At 46.6% G+C, this 20597-nt stretch overlaps 1 protein-coding gene across 2 annotated transcripts in view; it reads right to left on the bottom strand.

Moving 5' to 3' along the window:
* The window catches only part of LOC117526415 (serine/arginine-rich splicing factor 7-like), a 65019-nt gene that overhangs the window by 7995 nt on the left and 36427 nt on the right, over window positions 1–20597 (bottom strand). For both annotated transcript variants that reach the window (XM_034188484.1, XM_034188485.1), the window contains exon 6: window positions 7907–7942. In XM_034188484.1, coding sequence (XP_034044375.1) covers window positions 7907–7942 — 36 coding nt within the window. The remainder of the gene's footprint in view (window positions 1–7906; window positions 7943–20597) is intronic.

Raw genomic sequence — 20597 nt, 5'->3', positions numbered from 1 at the left:
TGCTAGTGTGCAGCATGCAAACATGTCCATCCACCAGAGGGCAGCGGAAACATGAGGGCGTCAGCTTGTGCTGTCACATCAATGGCTTTGGAAATGAAAGAAACAAGCTCATTTCAAAGTACATCTGTCTTCACCACACCAGCTCCTCATTTCTATCATGCACATGTCAAAATACTCAGACACACCCTCCAAAAAAATCAGTACTGTACGGTATTGTGATCATTCTGAATAAAACTAGAGTAAAATTAAAACTGATGAAGTAAATGTGAGGCCTCATTGTCATGTTCGATGAAAAAGCACTAAAGAAACACAACTGTTCTTCTTGTTCCTAAAATATGACCTTAAACCAGTGTTTCTCAAACCTTTTCAGACCAAGGACCACTTAATCAATAAAAGAGAACCCTAACCCCAAATAATCAAATCAAATCAATTTTATTTATATAGCGCCAAATCACAACAAACAGTTGCCCCAAGGCGCTTTATACTGTAAGGCAAAGCCATACAATAATTACGGAAAAACCCCAATGGTCAAAACGACCCCCTGTGAGCAAGCACTTGGCGACAGTGGGAAGGAAAAACTCCCTTTTAACAGGAAGAAACCTCCAGCAGAACCAGGCTCAGGGAGGGGCAGTCTTCTGCTGGGACTGGTTGGGGCTGAGGGAGAGAACCAGGAAAAAGACATGCTGTGGAGGGGAGCAGAGATTAATCACTAATGATTAAATGCAGAGTGGTGCATACAGAGCAAAAAGAGAAAGAAACACTCAGTGCATCATGGGAACCCCCCAGCAGTCTTAAGTCTATAGCAGCATAACTAAGGGATGGTTCAGGGTCACCTGATCCAGCCCTAACTATAAGCTTTAGCAAAAAGGAAAGTTTTAAGCCTAATCTTAAAAGTAGAGAGGGTGTCTGTCTCCCTGATCTGAATTGGGAGCTGGTTCCACAGGAGAGGAGCCTGAAAGCTGAAGGCTCTGCCTCCCATTCTACTCTTACAAACCCTAGGAACTACAAGTAAGCCTGCAGTCTGAGAGCGAAGCGCTCTATTGGGGTGATATGGTACTATGAGGTCCCCAAGATAAGATGGCACCTGATTATTCAAAACCTTATAAGTAAGAAGAAGAATTTTAAATTCTATTCTAGAATTAACAGGAAGCCAATGAAGAGAGGCCAATATGGGTGAGATATGCTCTCTCCTTCTAGTCCCCGTCAGTACTCTAGCTGCAGCATTTTGAATTAACTGAAGGGTTTTCAGGGAACTTTTAGGACAACCTGATAATAATGAATTACAATAGTCCAGCTTAGAGGAAATAAATGCATGAATTAGTTTTTCAGCATCACTCTGAGACAAGACCTTTCTAATTTTAGAAATATTGCACAAATGTAAAAAAGCAGTCCTACATATTTGTTTAATATGCGCATTGAAGGACATATCCTGATCAAAAATGACTCCAAGATTTCTCACAGTATTACTAGAGGTCAGGGTAATGCCATCCAGAGTAAGGATCTGGTTAGACACCATGTTTCTAAGATTTGTGGGGCCAAGTACAATAACTTCAGTTTTATCTGAGTTTAAAAGCAGGAAATTAGAGGTCATCCATGTCTTTATGTCTGTAAGACAATCCTGCAGTTTAGCTAATTGGTGTGTGTCCTCTGGCTTCATGGGTAGATAAAGCTATCATCAATGAAATGAAAATGCATAACAATGAAACAGGTCGGTTTAATATAAAACAGACATTAAACAGGTCGGTTTAATATAAAAATAACAAAACTATTTGTCTGCAATCTGTCCAACAGTATCTGTTTGACTTTGAACTCATTATTAAACAGTTTGGGAAACACTACTAAGTGAGAAAATTACATTAATTCATGGGTTAAAGCAATAAATTTTCATCTGACTGAAATTTTTTCCTGGCAAAAATCAATGCCAGCAATTCCCTAAAATGTGGCGTAGTGGGGGCACACACTTTTTTTCCTCAATAAATACAATAAACACATTATACAGCATACAAATCTATTCTAAATAGCCTGTAAGCATAAAAAGAATACAAAACTTGAACATGAAGGTACATAAAAGGGTGGTGGTTGGTGGGTTGTAGTCTTGATTCTGGGGGGCCTGGGGCTGCCCCCCAAAACATTTTTTAAACACCTAGTCAAATTTTGTATATTCTGATGAATTTTAATGGGCATGAAGCCCTCTGAAACAAAGAAAACCCACTTCAAACTGTTAAGTAAAAACACAGTATTGATTATGGGGGGTCTGGGGGATCTCCCCCAGAAATGTTTTAAAAGAGCAAGTCAAATTTTGTATATTCTGGTGAATTTTAATGGGTATGAAGTCTTCTGAAACAAAGAAAACTCACTTCAAACTATCAAGTAAAAATTCTTTGTCTTCTGTAGTATTTTGATTTGTTCTAATCCGGTGAATGCACCAATTGGATGCTGTGTCACTGGTTGTACAGTCAATACAATACAAAATTAAAGCAACTGACAACATTGTTCTGCTGTGCACAAAGTAACACCGTCACCAGTTTTGAAAACACATGTGCACTGAGAAACTCAAAACTGGCCTATTCACATTTAATCGGTAAAATGCTCTCACTGGTAAAACAAACTAGGGCTGCAACTAACGGTTATTTTAGTAATCGATTAACCTTTTTTTTTTTCTTTTTTTTTTTTCTTTTTTTTACTTACATGTGAGTTTTGCCATTATTTCTTGAAGTGAGTTATTATTAAAAGGCCTTTTTCACGCAAGATCAACGTTTGAGCTTGTAATAAAGTTGATGTTATACTCTCATCAAAAACAAACCTGGAGTAATGTTTTGTTTTATTTTGCACATACATACATCACCGACACACCACAAAGAGATTTCCATCAGGTTTCACCCGATTATGAGCATTTTTAGATGCCGACAGCAACTATCTCAACCACTGACAACATATTACAGCAAGAGTCCACAAAAGTATTTTAAAGGCCTGACTAAAGTTAATATGTGATCTTTAATAAGTTATTTTCATGAAAAAAAGACACAAATGTGCAGTTTACTGCATTTTATTTTTTCTTGTGTAAAAACACAGCTTAGATGTGGTTTAACTGAAACAAATTGTCATTAAACTTAAATAAAACAGGGATGAAGTGGCGTCACAGGAAACAGTTATTTATTTCTATATTTATTTATTTATGTTCATTGTTAGTTGGTTTTACCTTTTCTGTTGTGTTTTGTTTTATCAGGTTCTTTTTGTCTGTTTCTCAAAAATTGTATTGTAGCAATACAGACGGTTGCCCAGTTCTGGATCATCTTTTTTAAAGTCCCGCTATATGGAGCCATAATGCAACTGAATGTCCTTTATTGGGTATTGTATTGGGTATTTGGGTAGCCCTTCTACTTAAAGTGTGAAGCCACATTATGGGTGGTGCAAATATTTGCCGGAAAAAAATTGTACTGTAGCAATATTAGTTATTACTTTTGTTGTTGTTGTTATTATTATTATTACTAATATATAAATAAAAATAAATAAAAAATATTACAATTCGTAATACATTTGACTCTTTTGCAACAACAAATGCTAAGCCATTAATTACTTATTATACAGAAAAGAAATGCACACAAAGGCTGAGATGCGAACAGCTTTATGCTAACTTTAACATTGAAAACGCCATAGACATGCTAACGCGTTAGCATCGGTCCCGTTTTTAAGTTATAAAATACATCTATTAACTGTTTTAGAAGACCATAACAGGTCGGTTTAATATAAAAAAGGTAAATATTACTCACAGACATACAGTGAGGAAAATAAGTATTTTAACACCCTGTGATTTTGCAAGTTCTCCCACTTAGAAATCATGGAGGGGTCTGAAATTTTCATCTTAGGTGCATGTCCACTGTGAGAGACATAATCTAAAAAAAAAAAAATCCGGAAATCACAATGTATGATTTTTTAATAATTTATTTGTATGTTACTGCTGCAAATAAGTATTTGAACACCTGTGAAAATCAATGTTAATATTTGGTACAGTAGCCTTTGTTTGCAATTACAGAGGTCAAACATTTCCTGTAGTTTTTCACCAGGTTTTCACACACTGCAGCAGGGATTTTGGTCCACTCTGTTGGGAAGGTGTCGTAGCACGGACCCACAACAGGGGGCGCAAATGAACGGACAATGAATAAGCCAAAAAGGTAACAATTTAATGTTGTGATAATACACAACGAAACGTACAGTAATTTGCACAGTTGATGTAAATCCAGGTGACGTGTGGACAGGCTCGAAGATAGGAGACCCCCGACGAGAGAGAAGCCGCGTCCCACACGGCTTCCACCACCAACGGCCTGAAGAACACCGGAGCCGCCAAGTCCCGAATCCCCAGGTGGCCTCTGTCTTCGGCTGTCGACCCTGGTACTGCTGGCAGAAAGCAGAAATATGATGAGTGAGTGTGAATCCGCACACTCAGTAATTCTCAGTCCGAACACAGTTAGGAGGGAGCACCTCCACCTCCACATCACACACACTCGTGCAGCTCCTGGTCAACCACTTATCTGAGATGGAGTGTGAGGCGAAGCCGTCGCTGTCACACCAAACGCCAATCCTCCAGATAAGGCAACACTCCAGGAAAATGGCTGCAATAGAAGTTCAAGTTATTACACACACAGTGTTAGTCAGCAGAGAAATTACCTCGGTAATGGTAGTCGATTTCTCGGCGGGGAGGTGGAGTTGCAGTCCGGCTTTTATGGTGGTGATGATGAACGAGTGACAGCTGGTGCAGAGGATGAGTGACAGCTGTCACTTCTTCTGGGTCTGGCGCCCTCTCGTGCTTGGAGCCCGCACTCCAAGCAGGGCGCCCTCTGGTGGTGGTGGGCCAGCAGTACCTCCTCTTCAGCGGCCCACACAACACACTCCTCCATACAGATCTTCTCCAAATCTTTCAGGTTTGGAGTTTCAGCTCCCTCCAAAGATTTTCTACAGAGTTCAGGTCTGGAGACTGGCCAGGCCACTCCAGGACCTTGAAATACTTCTTACGGAGCCCCTCCTTAGTTGCCCTGGCTGTGTGTTTGGGGTCATTGTCATGCTGAAGACCCAGCCATGACCCATCTTCAATGCTCTTACTGAGGGAAGGAGGTTGTTTGCCAAAATCTCACAATACATGACCCCATCCATCCTCCCTTCAATACGGTGCAGTCGTCCTGTCCCCTTTGCAGAAGAGCACCGCCAGAGTATGATGTTTCCACCCCCATGCTTCACGGTTGGGATGGTTTTCTTGGGGTTGTTCTCATCCTCTAAACATGGTAAGTGGAGTTGATTTCAAAAAGCTCTATTCTGGTCTCATCTGACCACATGACCTTCTCCCATGCCTCCTCTGGATCATCCAGATGGTCACTGGTGAACTTCAAACGGGCCTGGACATGTGCTGGCTTGAGCAGGGGGACCTTGCTGCCCTGCAGGATTTTAAACCATGACAGCATCATGTGTTACTAATGTAATCTTTGTGACTGTGGTCCCAGCTCTCTTCAGGTCATTGACCAGGTCCTCCTGTGTAGTTCTGAGCTTTCTTAGAATCATCCTTACCCCACAAAGTGAGATCTTGCATGGAATCCCAGACGGAGGGAGATTGACAGTCATCTTGTGTTTCTTCCACTTTCTAATAAATAATCATAACAGTTGTTGTCTTCTACCAAGATGCTTGCCTGTTGTCCTGTAGTCCATCCCAGCCTTGTGCAGGTCTACAGTTTTGTCCCTGGTGTCCTTAGACAGCTCTTTGGTCTTGGCTATGGTGGACAGGTTGGAGTGTGATTGATTGAGTGTTTGAACAGGTGTCTTTTATACAGGTAACAAGTTCAAACAGGTGCACTTAATACAAGTAAAGAGTGCAGAATAAGAGGGCTTCTTAAAGAAAAATTAACAGGTCTGTGAGAGACAGAATTCTTGCTGGTTGGTAGGGGATCAAATACTTATTTGCAGCAGTAACATACAAATTAATTATTTAAAAATCATACATTGTGATTTCCGGATTTTTTTTTTTTTTTTTATTATTATGTCTCTCACAGTGGACATGCACCTAAGATGAAAATTTCAGACCCCTCCATGATTTCTAAGTGGGAGAACTTGCAAAACCACAGGGTGTTCAAATACTTATTTTCCTCACTGTATGCTCTTTAGGGTTTTAGCGGGGGAAAATTAAGATAAAGCGAAATAATACAACAAACCATCGAAGCAGAGACGGATTAGCACAGAAAGGGATGTTGCATTGACAACGAGAGTATCATATTTCGGCCCCAAAACATGCATGACCGAAATATGCATGACACCACGTGCGCACGCGTATGTGTGGTTAAATTTTCCAAATGGAAATCCGTCGCGGTGACGGAGAACTTTAGCCCATGCATTAATTGCATTAATTTTAAATGTGATATTTTTGCAACATTAGGGGAGTCACCAATCACAAATCCACAAGGTTTGGATCAGGTATGGTTTGTAAGCCACAGATCGGCTCATTTGACAGATATTCATCTTGGACCTACTCTGTTCCTGATATTCATAAATGATTTTCCTGATCATATCATTAGACTGTTTGTCAATGTTTATGCTGATGATACAACACTTCATGCCTGAACTTGCAGAAGCCACAATGATCAGTCTTGGGCAGGTGATCTTTCTTCTGACTAAGAAGAGCTCATGCAATGGGAAAATAGGTGGATCGTGACCTTCAATGCATCCAAAACCAAGTTATTCTCTTTTCACCACCATTGTTCAGATCCATCCTTCCCTTCTGTTCATTGAAGGGTTCTATTTTCTCTAAAACTCCCTGCTTCGAATAACTGCTAGGCCTTAAATTTACCCCGAATCTTAAGTGGACCTTATACATCCTGTCGTTTGCCAAAACTGTTGGTAATGGTCTTGTGGTTCTATTGTTTGAGAATGTATCTGACTCCTGCTGTCATTTTGTATAAGAGCCAAGTAGGACTGAAAATGGAATACTGCTGCCACATCTGGACTGGAGCTGCTATCTTGTTGCTTAAGAAACCATGTCAGAGATGACCTGTTTTCCACACATCAACCCCTGTCCCTCACAGAAGATGCTGCAAGTCTTTGTTTTATCGCTATTTTCATGGCAAGTGCTCCAATGACCTTACGGCACTTGTAGCACCTCTTCACTCATTTACACCCAGAACTAGATTCGGCGTCTCTATGGAGGCAAACCATCCTTGCTACCACTGCATTTCGACCTCCAGATGGAAGTTTCACGCTGACGGTTTCTTTCCTCGAACTGCCTCTTTATGAAACAAATGACCAAAGGAGTGCATCCCATACACTGTGATTTCTGGATTTTTTTTTTTTTTAGATTATGTCTCTCACAGTGGACATGCACCTAAGATGAAAATTTCAGACCCCTCCATGATTTCTAAGTGGGAGAACTTGCAAAATCACAGGGTGTTCAAATACTTATTTTCCACACTGTGTATGTATGTATGTATGTATATATATATATATATATATATATATATATATATATATACACACACACACTGAACAAAAATATCAATGCAACACTTTCTGCTCCCTTTTTTCATGAGCTCAACTCAAAGATCTGAAAGATTTTCTATATACACAAAAGATCTATTTCTCTCAACTATTGTTCATAAATCTGTGTTCTCCTTTGCCAAGATAATCCATCCCACCTCACAGGTGTGGCACATGAAGACACTGATTAGACAGCATGATTATTGCACACGTGTGCCTTAGGCTGGACACAATATCTGTCTAAAGTGACTGACATTAATTAATGCTTTAAATTATTGATTTTAATTAAGGTCTGGATGAGTTCTTCTTTGGGTTTCCGGCAGTTACAAAGTTCATTTCTACCTCACATTACCTCCAGGGGGCAGTATACTAATTCAATGATGTCACTTTTACTCACCTGCTCCGGCCTCGAGACCAAGACCTGGATCGAGATCTGGAAGAGAAAACAATTACAAAATACACACACACAGACACACATAGGGATTAAGACAAAACAAACAAACAAAAAAATCTCCTGACTGAAAAAATTTTTCACAGCCAAATCATAATCTGTTCACCATGGACCTTTTTCTAGAAACCCTTTTGTGATGGCGTCCTACAATTTAAAGGACATGTCTCACTGAAAGCATAACAATTAAGATTTAGGCTGTTAGTGACCATCTGATGATCATCCAATGTCACTTCCACGACATCTATCAGATGTACATCTATCAGATCTGATCACATTGAACCATCTCCAGCCAAGAGATTAAAGGTCCACTCATCCTCACTCGGATCGACAGCCAGAGAACATTTTCAAGTTCCACTCGTCCTCAGACTAGGATAGCTGGCCTGAGAATAATGTCCAGGTCCACTTGCCTTCAGGTTCTGATCACACGCATAATGTCCAATCGCAAGCTCTGCCTTCAGCTGAAATTCTGTCGTGATTGTGGCACGTTAGATAGTGAGTCCATTATCTCCTGAACACCTTCTGAGTGTTTCCGATATGAGACACACATCTGTTTTTCCAGGCAGCCTGTAAAAACGGCACGGTGGAGACAGTTCACGTCCATCATGATCACAGCAGCAGTAAAGCAGCATCCTGTGACACAAACAGCAGCGTCACCACACTTTAGGTTCCAGAATCTGACAAACTCTGAAGAAGTTAAGAATTTCGGGGAGAAGTATGTCGTCTCCTCTGTAAATCCGGGCATCATTTTCAAATAAAAGCTCAGAAGCTTCGTTATGGGACAGAGCTGTTGGCCATCAGGACGTTTCTGTTTTGCTAATATGTACGTCATACACCGAGAATTGCTCAGTGAGACGTTTTCTGAGACACTCAGAGACTCACAGGAACACTCAGAGACTCAGAGACACTCACACAGACACTCAGAGACACTCACAGAGACACCCAGGAACTCACAGAGACACCCAGAGACTCAGAGACACTCACAGAGACATCCAGAGACTCAGAGACACTCACAGAGACACTCAGGAACTCACAGAGACACCCAGAGACACAGAGACACCCAGAGACTCAGTGACACTCACAGAAACACTGAGAGACTCACAGAGACACTGAGAGACTCAGAGGCACTCACAGAGACACTCAGAGACACTCACAGAGACACCCAGAGACTGAGAGAGACACTCAGGGACTCACAGAGACACCCAGCGACTCAGAGACACTCACAGAGACACTCAGAGACACTCACAGAGACACTCAGGGACTCACAGAGACACCCAGAGACTGAGAGAGACACCGAGAGACTCAGAGAGACACAGAGACACTCACAGAGACACCCAGAGACTCAGAGAGACACTGAGAGACTCAGAGAGACACAGAGACTCAGAGGCACTCACAGAGACACTCAGGAACTCACAGAGGCACCCAGAGACTCAGAGACACTCAGAGAGACACCCAGAGACTCAGAGACACTCACAGAGACACCCAGAGACTCACAGAGACACTCAGGGACTCACAGAGACACCCAGGGACTCACAGAGACACTCACAGAGACACTCACAGAGACACCCAGAGACTCACAGAGACACTCACAGAGACACTCAGGGACTCACAGAGACACTGAGAGACTCAGAGAGACACTGAGAGACTCAGAGGCACTCACAGAGACACTCGGGAACTCACAGAGACACCCAGACACTCACAGAGACACTCAGGGACTCACAGAGACATCCAGGGATTCACAGAGACACTCAGGGACTCACAGAGACACCCAGAGACTCGGAGACACTCACAGAGACACTCAGGAACTCACAGAGACACCCAGAGACTCAGAGACACTCACAGAGACACCCAGAGACTCAGTGACACTCACAGAGACACTCAGGGACTCACAGAGACACTGAGAGACTCAGAGGCACTCACAGAGACACTCAGGAACTCACAGAGACACCCAGAGACTCAGAGACACTCACAGAGACACTCAGGGACTCACAGAGACAACCAGCGACTCAGAGACACTCACAGAGACACCCAGCGACTCAGAGACACTCACAGAGACACTCAGAGACACTCACAGAGACACTCAGGGACTCACAGAGACACCCAGAGACTCAGAGAGACACAGAGAGACTCAGAGAGACACAGAGAGACTCAGAGGCACTCAGGAACTCACAGAGACACCCAGAGACTCAGAGACACTCACAGAGACACCCAGAGACTCAGAGACACTCACAGAGACACTCAGGAACTCACAGAGACACCCAGAGACTCACAGAGACACTCAGGGACTCACAGAGACACCCAGAGACTCACAGAGACACTCAGGGACTCACAGAGACATTCAGAGACTCACAGACCCATACAGACACTCACAGACTCTCAGAGACTCACAGAGACTCACATAGACTCAGGGAGAGACACTAAGAGACTCAAGGGCACTCACAGAGACATCCAGGGACTCACAGAGATACCCAGAGACTCACAGAGACACCCACAGACTCACAAAGACACCCACAGACTCACAGAGACATTCAGTGACTCACAAAGACTGTCAGACACACAGAGACACTCACAAAGACATTCAGAGAGAGAGACTCACAAAGACATTCAGAGACTCAGAGAGACACACAGGGACTCACTGAGACAATAAGAGACCCTCAGAAAGACACTCAGAGACTCACAGAGACATTCAGAGAGACACTCAGAGACTCACAAAGTCACTCAGACACAGAGAGACATTCAGAGACTCACAGAGACACTCAGACACACAGAGACACTCAGAGACTGACAGAGACTCGCACAGACACTCACAGACACACACAGACACTCAGACTCACAGAGACATTCAAAGACTCAGAGAGACACACAGGGACTCATAGACATTCAGAGACTCATTGAGACAATAAGAGACTCTCAGAAAGACACTCAGAGACTCTCAGAGACATTCAGAAAGACTCACAGAGACAGAGACAGTCGGGGACTCACAAAGACACTCACAGAGACACTCAGACACATTCAGAGAGCCGGTCACAGAGACATTCAGACACTCACAGAGACACTCAGAGACATTCAGAGAGCCGGTCACAGAGACATTCAGACACTCACAGAGATGTTCACAGACTCACAGAGACACTCAGAGACTCACAGGGAAACTCAGAGACTCACAGAGACATTGAAAGAGACACTCACAGAGACATTCAGAGACATTCAGACACTCACTGAGAGACACCCAGAAACTCAAACAGACACTGAGAGACTCAGAGACACTCACAGAGACACTCAGGGACTCACAGAGACTCAAAGAGACACTCACAGACTCACAGAGACATTCAGAGACTCACAGAGACACCCAGAGACACTCACAGACTCACAGAGACACTCACAGACTCACAGAGACACCCAGAGACACTCACAGAGACACTCAGGGACTCGCAGAGAGACCCAGAGACACTCACAGATTCACAGAGACACTCAGAGACTCACAGAGACATTCAGAGACTCACAGAGACACCCAGAGACACTCACAGACTCACAGAGACACTCAGAGACTCACAGAGACATTCAGAGACTCACAGAGACACTCAGACACACAGAGACATTCAGAGACTGACAGAGACTCGCACAGACACTCACAGACTCACAGAGACATTCAAAGACTCAGAGAGACACACAGGGACTCACAGATATTCAGAGACTCATTGAGACAATAAGAGACTCTCAGAAAGACACTCAGAGACATTCAGAGAGACACTCAGAGACTCACAGAGACACTCAGACACATAGACATTCAGAGACACGCAGAGACATTGAAAGAGACATTCAGAGACTCACAGACACACAGAGACACTCAGACACACAGAGACACTCAGAGACACTCACAGAGACATTCAGAAAGACTCACATAGACACTCAGAGACTCACAGAGACACTCAGGGACTCACAGAGACATTCAGAGACACTCAGAGACATTCGGAGAGACATTTAGAGAGACATTCAGATGCTCACAGAGACGTTCAGGGACTCAGACAGACACTCACAGACTCACAGAGACACTCGGGGACTCACAGAGACACTCAGGGACTCACAGAGACATTGAACAAGACACTAAGAGACTCACAGAGACATTCAGAGACTCACGGAGAGACACCCAGAGACTCACAGAGACTCACAGAGACACACAGAGATACTCAGAGACTCACGGAGAGACACCCAGACACTCAAGGAGAGACACACAGAGACTCACAGAGACACTCAGAGACTCACAGAGACTCACAGAGACTCAGAGACATTCAGAGACTCACAGAGACACTCACAGAGACATTCAGAAAGACTCACATAGACACAGAGACACACAGAGACTCACAGAGACATTCAGACACTCACGGAGAGACACCCAGAGACTCACAGAGACACACAGAGACTCACAGAGACTCACAGAGACACCTAGAGACTCACAGAGACTCACAGAGACACACAGAGACTCACAGAGACATTCAGACACTCACAGAGAGACACCCAGAGACTCACAGAGACACCCAGAGACTCACAGAGACATTCAGACACTCACAGAGAGACACCCAGAGACTCACAGAGACACACAGAGACTCACAGAGACATCCAGACACTCACGGAGAGACTCACAGAGACATTCAGACACTCACGGAGAGACACCCAGAGACATTCAGACACTCACAGAGAGACACCCAGAGACTCACAGAGACACACAGAGACTCACAGAGACATTCAGACACTCACGGAGAGACACCCAGTGACTCACAGAGACACCCAGAGACTCACAGAGACATTCAGACACTCACGAAGAGACACCCAGAGACTCACAGAAACATCCAGACACTCACGGAGAGACACCCAGAGACTCACAGAGACATTCAGACACTCACAGAGAGACACCCAGAGACTCACAGAGACTCACCGAGACACCCAGAGACACCCAGAGACTCACAGAGACTCACAGAGACATCCAGACACTCACGGAGAGACACCCAGAGACTCACAGAGACACCCAGACACTCACGGAGAGACACCCAGAGACTCAAAGAGACTCACAGAGAGACCCAGAGACTCACAGAGACACACAGAGACACACAGAGACATTCAGACACTCACGGAGAGACACCCAGAGACTCACAGAGACTCACAGAGACACACAGAGACACACAGAGACATTCAGACACTCACGGAGAGACACCCAGAGACTCACAGAGACTCACAGAGACACACAGAGACTCACAGAGACACACAGAGACTCAAAGAGACTCACAGAGACACCCAGGAACTCACAGAGACACCCAGACACTCACAGAGACACTCAGGGACTCACAGAGACACCCAGCGACTCAGAGACACTCACAGAGACACTCAGAGACACTCACAGAGACACTCAGGGACTCACAGACACCCAGAGACTGAGAGAGACACCGAGAGACTCAGAGAGACACTGAGAGACTCAGCGAGACACTGAGAGATTCAGAGGCACTCACAGAGACACTCAGGAACTCACAGAGACACCCAGAGACTCAGAGACACTCACAGAGACACTCAGGAACTCACAGAGACACTCAAGGACTCACAGAGACACCCAGAGACTCAGAGACACTCACAGAGACTCACAGAGACATCCAGACACTCACGGAGAGACACCCAGAGACTCACAGAGACTCACAGAGACACACAGAGACTCACAGAGACACCCAGAGACTCACAGAGACACCCAGAGACTCACAGAGACATCCAGACACTCATGGAGAGACACCCAGAGACACCCAGAAACTCACAGAGACACACAGAGACTCACAGAGACATTCAGACACTCACGGAGAGACACCCAGAGACTCACAGAGACACCCAGAGACTCACAGAGACACACAGACACTCACGGAGAGACAACCAGAGACTCACAGAGACACCCAGAGACTCACAGAGACATTCAGACACTCACAGAGAGACACCCAGAGACTCACAGAGACTCACAGAGACATACAGAGACTCACAGAGACACACAGAGACATTCAGACAGTCACGGAGAGACACTCAGAGACTCACAGAGACACTGAGAGACTCAGAGGCACTCACAGAGACACCCAGGAACTCACAGAGACACCCAGACACTCACAGAGACACTCAGGGACTCACAGAGACACCCAGCGACTCAGAGACACTCACAGAGACACCCAGGAACTCACAGAGACACCCAGACACTCACAGAGACACTCAGGGACTCACAGAGACACCCAGCGACTCAGAGACACTCACAGAGACACTCAGGGACTCACAGAGACACCCAGAGACTGAGAGAGACACCGAGAGACTCAGAGAGACACTGAGAGACTCAGAGGCACTCACAGAGACACCCAGAGACTCACAGAGACACTCAGGAACTCACAGAGACACCCAGACACTCACAGAGACACTCAGGGACTCACAGAGACACCCAGAGACTCAGAGACACTCACAGAGACACTCAGGGACTCACAGAGACACCCAGAGACTCAGAGACACTCTCAGAGACACTCTCAGAGACACTCTCAGAGACACTCAGGAACTCACAGAGACACCCGGAGACTCAGAGAGACACCCAGAGACTCAGAGACACTCACAGAGACACCCAGAGACTCAGAGACACTCACAGAGACACCCAGAGACTCAGTGACACTCACAGAGACACCCAGAGACTCAGTGACACTCACAGAGACACTCTGGGACTCACAGAGACACTGAGAGACTCAGAGGCACTCACAGAGACACTCAGGAACTCACAGAGACACCCAGACACTCACAGAGACACTCAGGGACTCACAGAGACACCCAGGGACTCACAGAGACACCCAGAGACCCAGAGACACTCACAGAGACACTCAGGGACTCACAGAGACACTTATGGACTCACAGAGACACCCAGGGATTCACAGAGACACTCAGGGACTCAGAGAGACACCCAGAGACTCAGAGACACTCACAGAGACACCCAGAGACTCAGTGACACTCACAGAGACACTCAGGGACTCACAGAGACACTGAGAGACTCAGAGGCATGCACAGAGACACTCAGGAACTCACAGAGACACCCAGAGACTCACAGAGACACTCACAGAGACACTCAGGGACTCACAGAGACACTGAGAGACTCAGAGGCACTCACAGAGACACCCAGGAACTCACAGAGACACCCAGACACTCACAGAGACACTCAGGAACTCACAGAGACACCCAGAGACTCAGAGACACTCACAGAGACACTCAGGGACTCACAGAGACACCCAGAGACTCAGAGACACTCTCAGAGACACTCTCAGAGACACTCAGGAACTCACAGAGACACCCGGAGACTCAGAGAGACAACCAGAGACTCAGAGACACTCACAGAGACACCCAGAGACTCAGAGACACTCACAGAGACACTCAGGGACTCACAGAGACACTGAGAGACACTCAGGAACTCACAGAGACACCCAGACACTCACAGAGACACCCAGAGACCCAGAGACACTCACAGAGACACTCAGGGACTCACAGAGACACTTATGGACTCACAGAGACACCCAGGGATTCACAGAGACACTCAGGGACTCAGAGAGACACCCAGAGACTCAGAGACACTCACAGAGACACCCAGAGACTCAGTGACACTCACAGAGACACTCAGGGACTCACAGAGACACTGAGAGACTCAGAGGCACGCACAGAGACACTCAGGAACTCACAGAGACACCCAGAGACTCACAGAGACACTCACAGAGACACTCAGGGACTCACAGAGACACTGAGAGACTCAGAGGCACTCACAGAGACACCCAGGAACTCACAGAGACACCCAGACACTCACAGAGACACTCAGGAACTCACAGAGACACCCAGAGACTCAGAGACACTCACAGAGACACTCAGGGACTCACAGAGACACCCAGAGACTCAGAGACACTCTCAAAGACACTCTCAGAGACACTCAGGAACTCACAGAGACACCCGGAGACTCAGAGAGACAACCAGAGACTCAGAGACACTCACAGAGACACCCAGAGACTCAGAGACACTCACAGAGACACTCAGGGACTCACAGAGACACTGAGAGACTCAGAGGCACTCACAGAGACACTCAGGAACTCACAGAGACACCCAGACACTCACAGAGACACCCAGATACTCACAGAGACACCCAGAGACCCAGAGACACTCACAGAGACACTCAGGGACTCACAGAGACACTTATGGACTCACAGAGACACCCAGGGATTCACAGAGACACTCAGGGACTCAGAGAGACACCCAGAGACTCAGAGACACTCACAGAGACACCCAGAGACTCAGTGACACTCACAGAGACACTCAGGGACTCACAGAGACACTGAGAGACTCAGAGGCACGCACAGAGACACTCATGAACTCACAGAGACACCCAGAGACACAGAGACACTCAGGGACTCACAGAGACACCCAGCGACTCAGAGACACTCACAGAGACACTCAGAGACACTCACAGAGACACTCAGGGACTCACAGAGACACCCAGAGAGACACTGAGATACTCAGACAGAGACAGAGAGACTCAGAGGAACTCAGGAACTCACAGAGACACCCAGAGACTCAGAGACACTCACAGAGACACTCAGGAACTCACAGAGACACCCAGAGACAATCAGGGACTCACAGAGACATTCAGAGACTCACAGAGACACTCAGACACACAGACACTCAGACACACAGAGACATTCAGAGACTCACAGACTCATACAGACACTCACAGACTCACAGAGACATACAGAGACTCACATAGACTCAAGGAGAGACACTAAGAGACTCAGAGGCACTCACAGAGACATCCAGGGACTCACAGAGATACACAGAGACTCACAGAGACACCCACAGACTCACAAAGACACCCACAGACTCACAAAGACACTCAGAGACTCACAGAGACATTCAGTGACTCACAGAGACAGTCAGACACACAGAGACACTCAAACACACAGAGACATTCAGAGACTCACAAAGACATTCAGAGACTCAGAGAGACACACAGTGACTCACTGAGACAATAAGAGACTCTCAGAAAGACACTCAGAGACTCTCAGAGACATTCACAGAGACACTCAGACACACAGAGACATTCAGAGACTCACAGAGACTCGCACAGACACTCACAGACTCACACACAGACACTCAGACTCACAGAGACATTCAAAGACTCAGAGAGACACACAGGGACTCACAGACATTCAGAGACTCATTGAGACAATAAGAGACTCTCAGAAAGACACTCAGAGACTCTCAGAGACATTCAGAAAGACTCACAGAGACAGAGACAGTCGGGGACTCACAAAGACACTCACAGAGCCACTCAGAGACATTCAGACACTCACGGAGAGACACCCAGAGACTCACAGAGACTCACAGAGACACACAGACACTCACGGAGAGACACCCAGAGACTCACAGAGAGACACAGAGACTCACAGAGACACCCAGAGACTCACAGAGACATTCAGACACTCACAGAGAGACACCCAGAGACTCACAGAGACATTCAGACACTCACGGAGAGACACCCAGAGACTCAGAGACACTCACAGAGACACCCAGAGACTCAGAGACACTCACAGAGACACTCAGGGACTCACAGAGACACTGAGAGACTCAGAGGCACTCACAGAGACACTCAGGAACTCACAGAGACACCCAGACACTCACAGAGACACCCAGAGACCCAGAGACACTCACAGAGACACTCAGGGACTCACAGAGACACTTATGGACTCACAGAGACACCCAGGGATTCACAGAGACACTCAGGGACTCAGACAGACACCCAGAGACTCAGAGACACTCACAGAGACACCCAGAGACTCAGTGACACTCACAGAGACACTCAGGGACTCACAGAGACACTGAGAGACTCAGAGGCACGCACAGAGACACTCATGAACTCACAGAGACACTCAGGGACTCACAGAGACACCCAGCGACTCAGAGACACTCACAGAGACACTCAGAGACACTCACAGAGACACTCAGGGACTCACAGAGACACCCAGAGACTCAGAGAGACACTGAGATACTCAGACAGAGACAGAGAGACTCAGAGGAACTCAGGAACTCACAGAGACACCCAGAGACTCAGAGACACTCACAGAGACACTCAGGAACTCACAGAGACACCCAGAGACTCACAGAGACACTCAGGGACTCACAGAGACATTCAGAGACTCACAGAGACACTCAGACACACAGACACTCAGACACACAGAGACATTCAGAGACTCACAGACTCATACAGACACTCACAGACTCACAGAGACATACAGAGACTCACATAGACTCAAGGAGAGACACTAAGAGACTCAGAGGCACTCACAGAGACATCCAGGGACTCACAGAGATACACAGAGACTCACAGAGACACCCACAGACTCACAAAGACACCCACAGACTCACAAAGACACTCAGAGACTCACAGAGACATTCAGCGACTCACAGAGACAGTCAGACACACAGAGACACTCAAACACACAGAGACATTCAAAGACTCACAAAGACATTCAGAGACTCAGAGAGACACACAGTGACTCACTGAGACAATAAGAGACTCTCAGAAAGACACTCAGAGACTCTCGGAGACATTCAGAAAGACTCACAGAGACAGAGACAGTCGGGGACTCACAAAGACACTCACAGAGCCACTCAGAGACATTCAGACACTCACGGAGAGACACCCAGAGACTCACAGAGACTCACAGAGACACACAGACACTCACGGAGAGACACCCAGAGACTCACAGAGAGACACAGAGACTCACAGAGACACCCAGAGACTCACAGAGACATTCAGACACTCACAGAGAGACACCCAGAGACACCCAGAGACTCACAGAGACATTCAGACACTCACGGAGAGACACCCAGAGACTCAGAGACACTCACAGAGACACCCAGAGACTCAGAGACACTCACAGAGACACTCAGGGACTCACAGAGACACTGAGAGACTCAGAGGCACTCACAGAGACACTCAGGAACTCACAGAGACACCCAGACACTCACAGAGACACCCAGAGACCCAGAGACACTCACAGAGACACTCAGGGACTCACAGAGACACTTATGGACTCACAGAGACACCCAGGGATTCACAGAGACACTCAGGGACTCAGAGAGACACCCAGAGACTCAGAGACACTCACAGAGACACCCAGAGACTCAGTGACACTCACAGAGACACTCAGGGACTCACAGAGACACTGAGAGACTCAGAGGCACGCACAGAGACACTCATGAACTCACAGAGACACCCAGAGACACAGAGACACTCAGGGACTCACAGAGACACCCAGCGACTCAGAGACACTCACAGAGACACTCAGAGACACTCACAGAGACACTCAGGGACTCACAGAGACACCCAGAGACTCAGAGAGACACTGAGATACTCAGACAGAGACAGAGAGACTCAGAGGAACTCAGGAACTCACAGAGACACCCAGAGACTCAGAGACACTCACAGAGACACTCAGGAACTCACAGAGACACCCAGAGACTCACAGAGACACTCAGGGACTCACAGAGACATTCAGAGACTCACAGAGACACTCAGACACACAGACACTCAGACACACAGAGACATTCAGAGACTCACAGACTCATACAGACACTCACAGACTCACAGAGACATACAGAGACTCACATAGACTCAAGGAGAGACACTAAGAGACTCAGAGGCACTCACAGAGACATCCAGGGACTCACAGAGATACACAGAGACTCACAGAGACACCCACAGACTCACAAAGACACTCAGAGACTCACAGAGACATTCAGTGACTCACAGAGACAGTCAGACACACAGAGACACTCAAACACACAGAGACATTCAGAGACTCACAAAGACATTCAGAGACTCAGAGAGACACACAGTGACTCACTGAGACAATAAGAGACTCTCAGAAAGACACTCAGAGACTCTCAGAGACATTCAGAGAGACACTCAGAGACTCACAGAGACACTCAGACACACAGAGACATTCAGAGACTCACAGAGACTCGCACAGACACTCACAGACTCACACACAGACACTCAGACTCACAGAGACATTCAAAGACTCAGAGAGACACACAGGGACTCACAGACATTCAGAGACTCATTGAGACAATAAGAGACTCTCAGAAAGACACTCAGAGACTCTCAGAGACATTCACAAAGACTCACAGAGACAGAGACAGTCGGGGACTCACAAAGACACTCACAGAGCCACTCAGAGACATTCAGACACTCACGGAGAGACACCCAGAGACTCACAGAGACTCACAGAGACACACAGACACTCACGGAGAGACACCCAGAGACTCACAGAGAGACACAGAGACTCACAGAGACACCCAGAGACTCACAGAGACATTCAGACACTCACGGAGAGACACCCAGAGACTCACAGAGACACCCAGAGACTCACAGAGACACACAGACACATCCAGACACTCACGGAGAGACACCCAGAGACTCACAGAGACACACAGAGACTCACAGAGACTCACAGAGACATTCAGACACTCACGGAGAGACACCCAGAGACACACAGAGACACACAGAGACATTCAGACACTCACGGAGAGACACCCAGAGACTCACAGAGAC

Source organism: Thalassophryne amazonica, chromosome 15 (assembly GCF_902500255.1).
Source record: "Thalassophryne amazonica chromosome 15, fThaAma1.1, whole genome shotgun sequence".
In the NCBI taxonomy this organism is placed as follows: Eukaryota; Metazoa; Chordata; class Actinopteri; order Batrachoidiformes; family Batrachoididae; genus Thalassophryne; species Thalassophryne amazonica.
The sequence above is the reverse complement of the archived record's forward strand: the minus strand, read 5'-3'. Positions and strand labels throughout refer to the sequence as shown.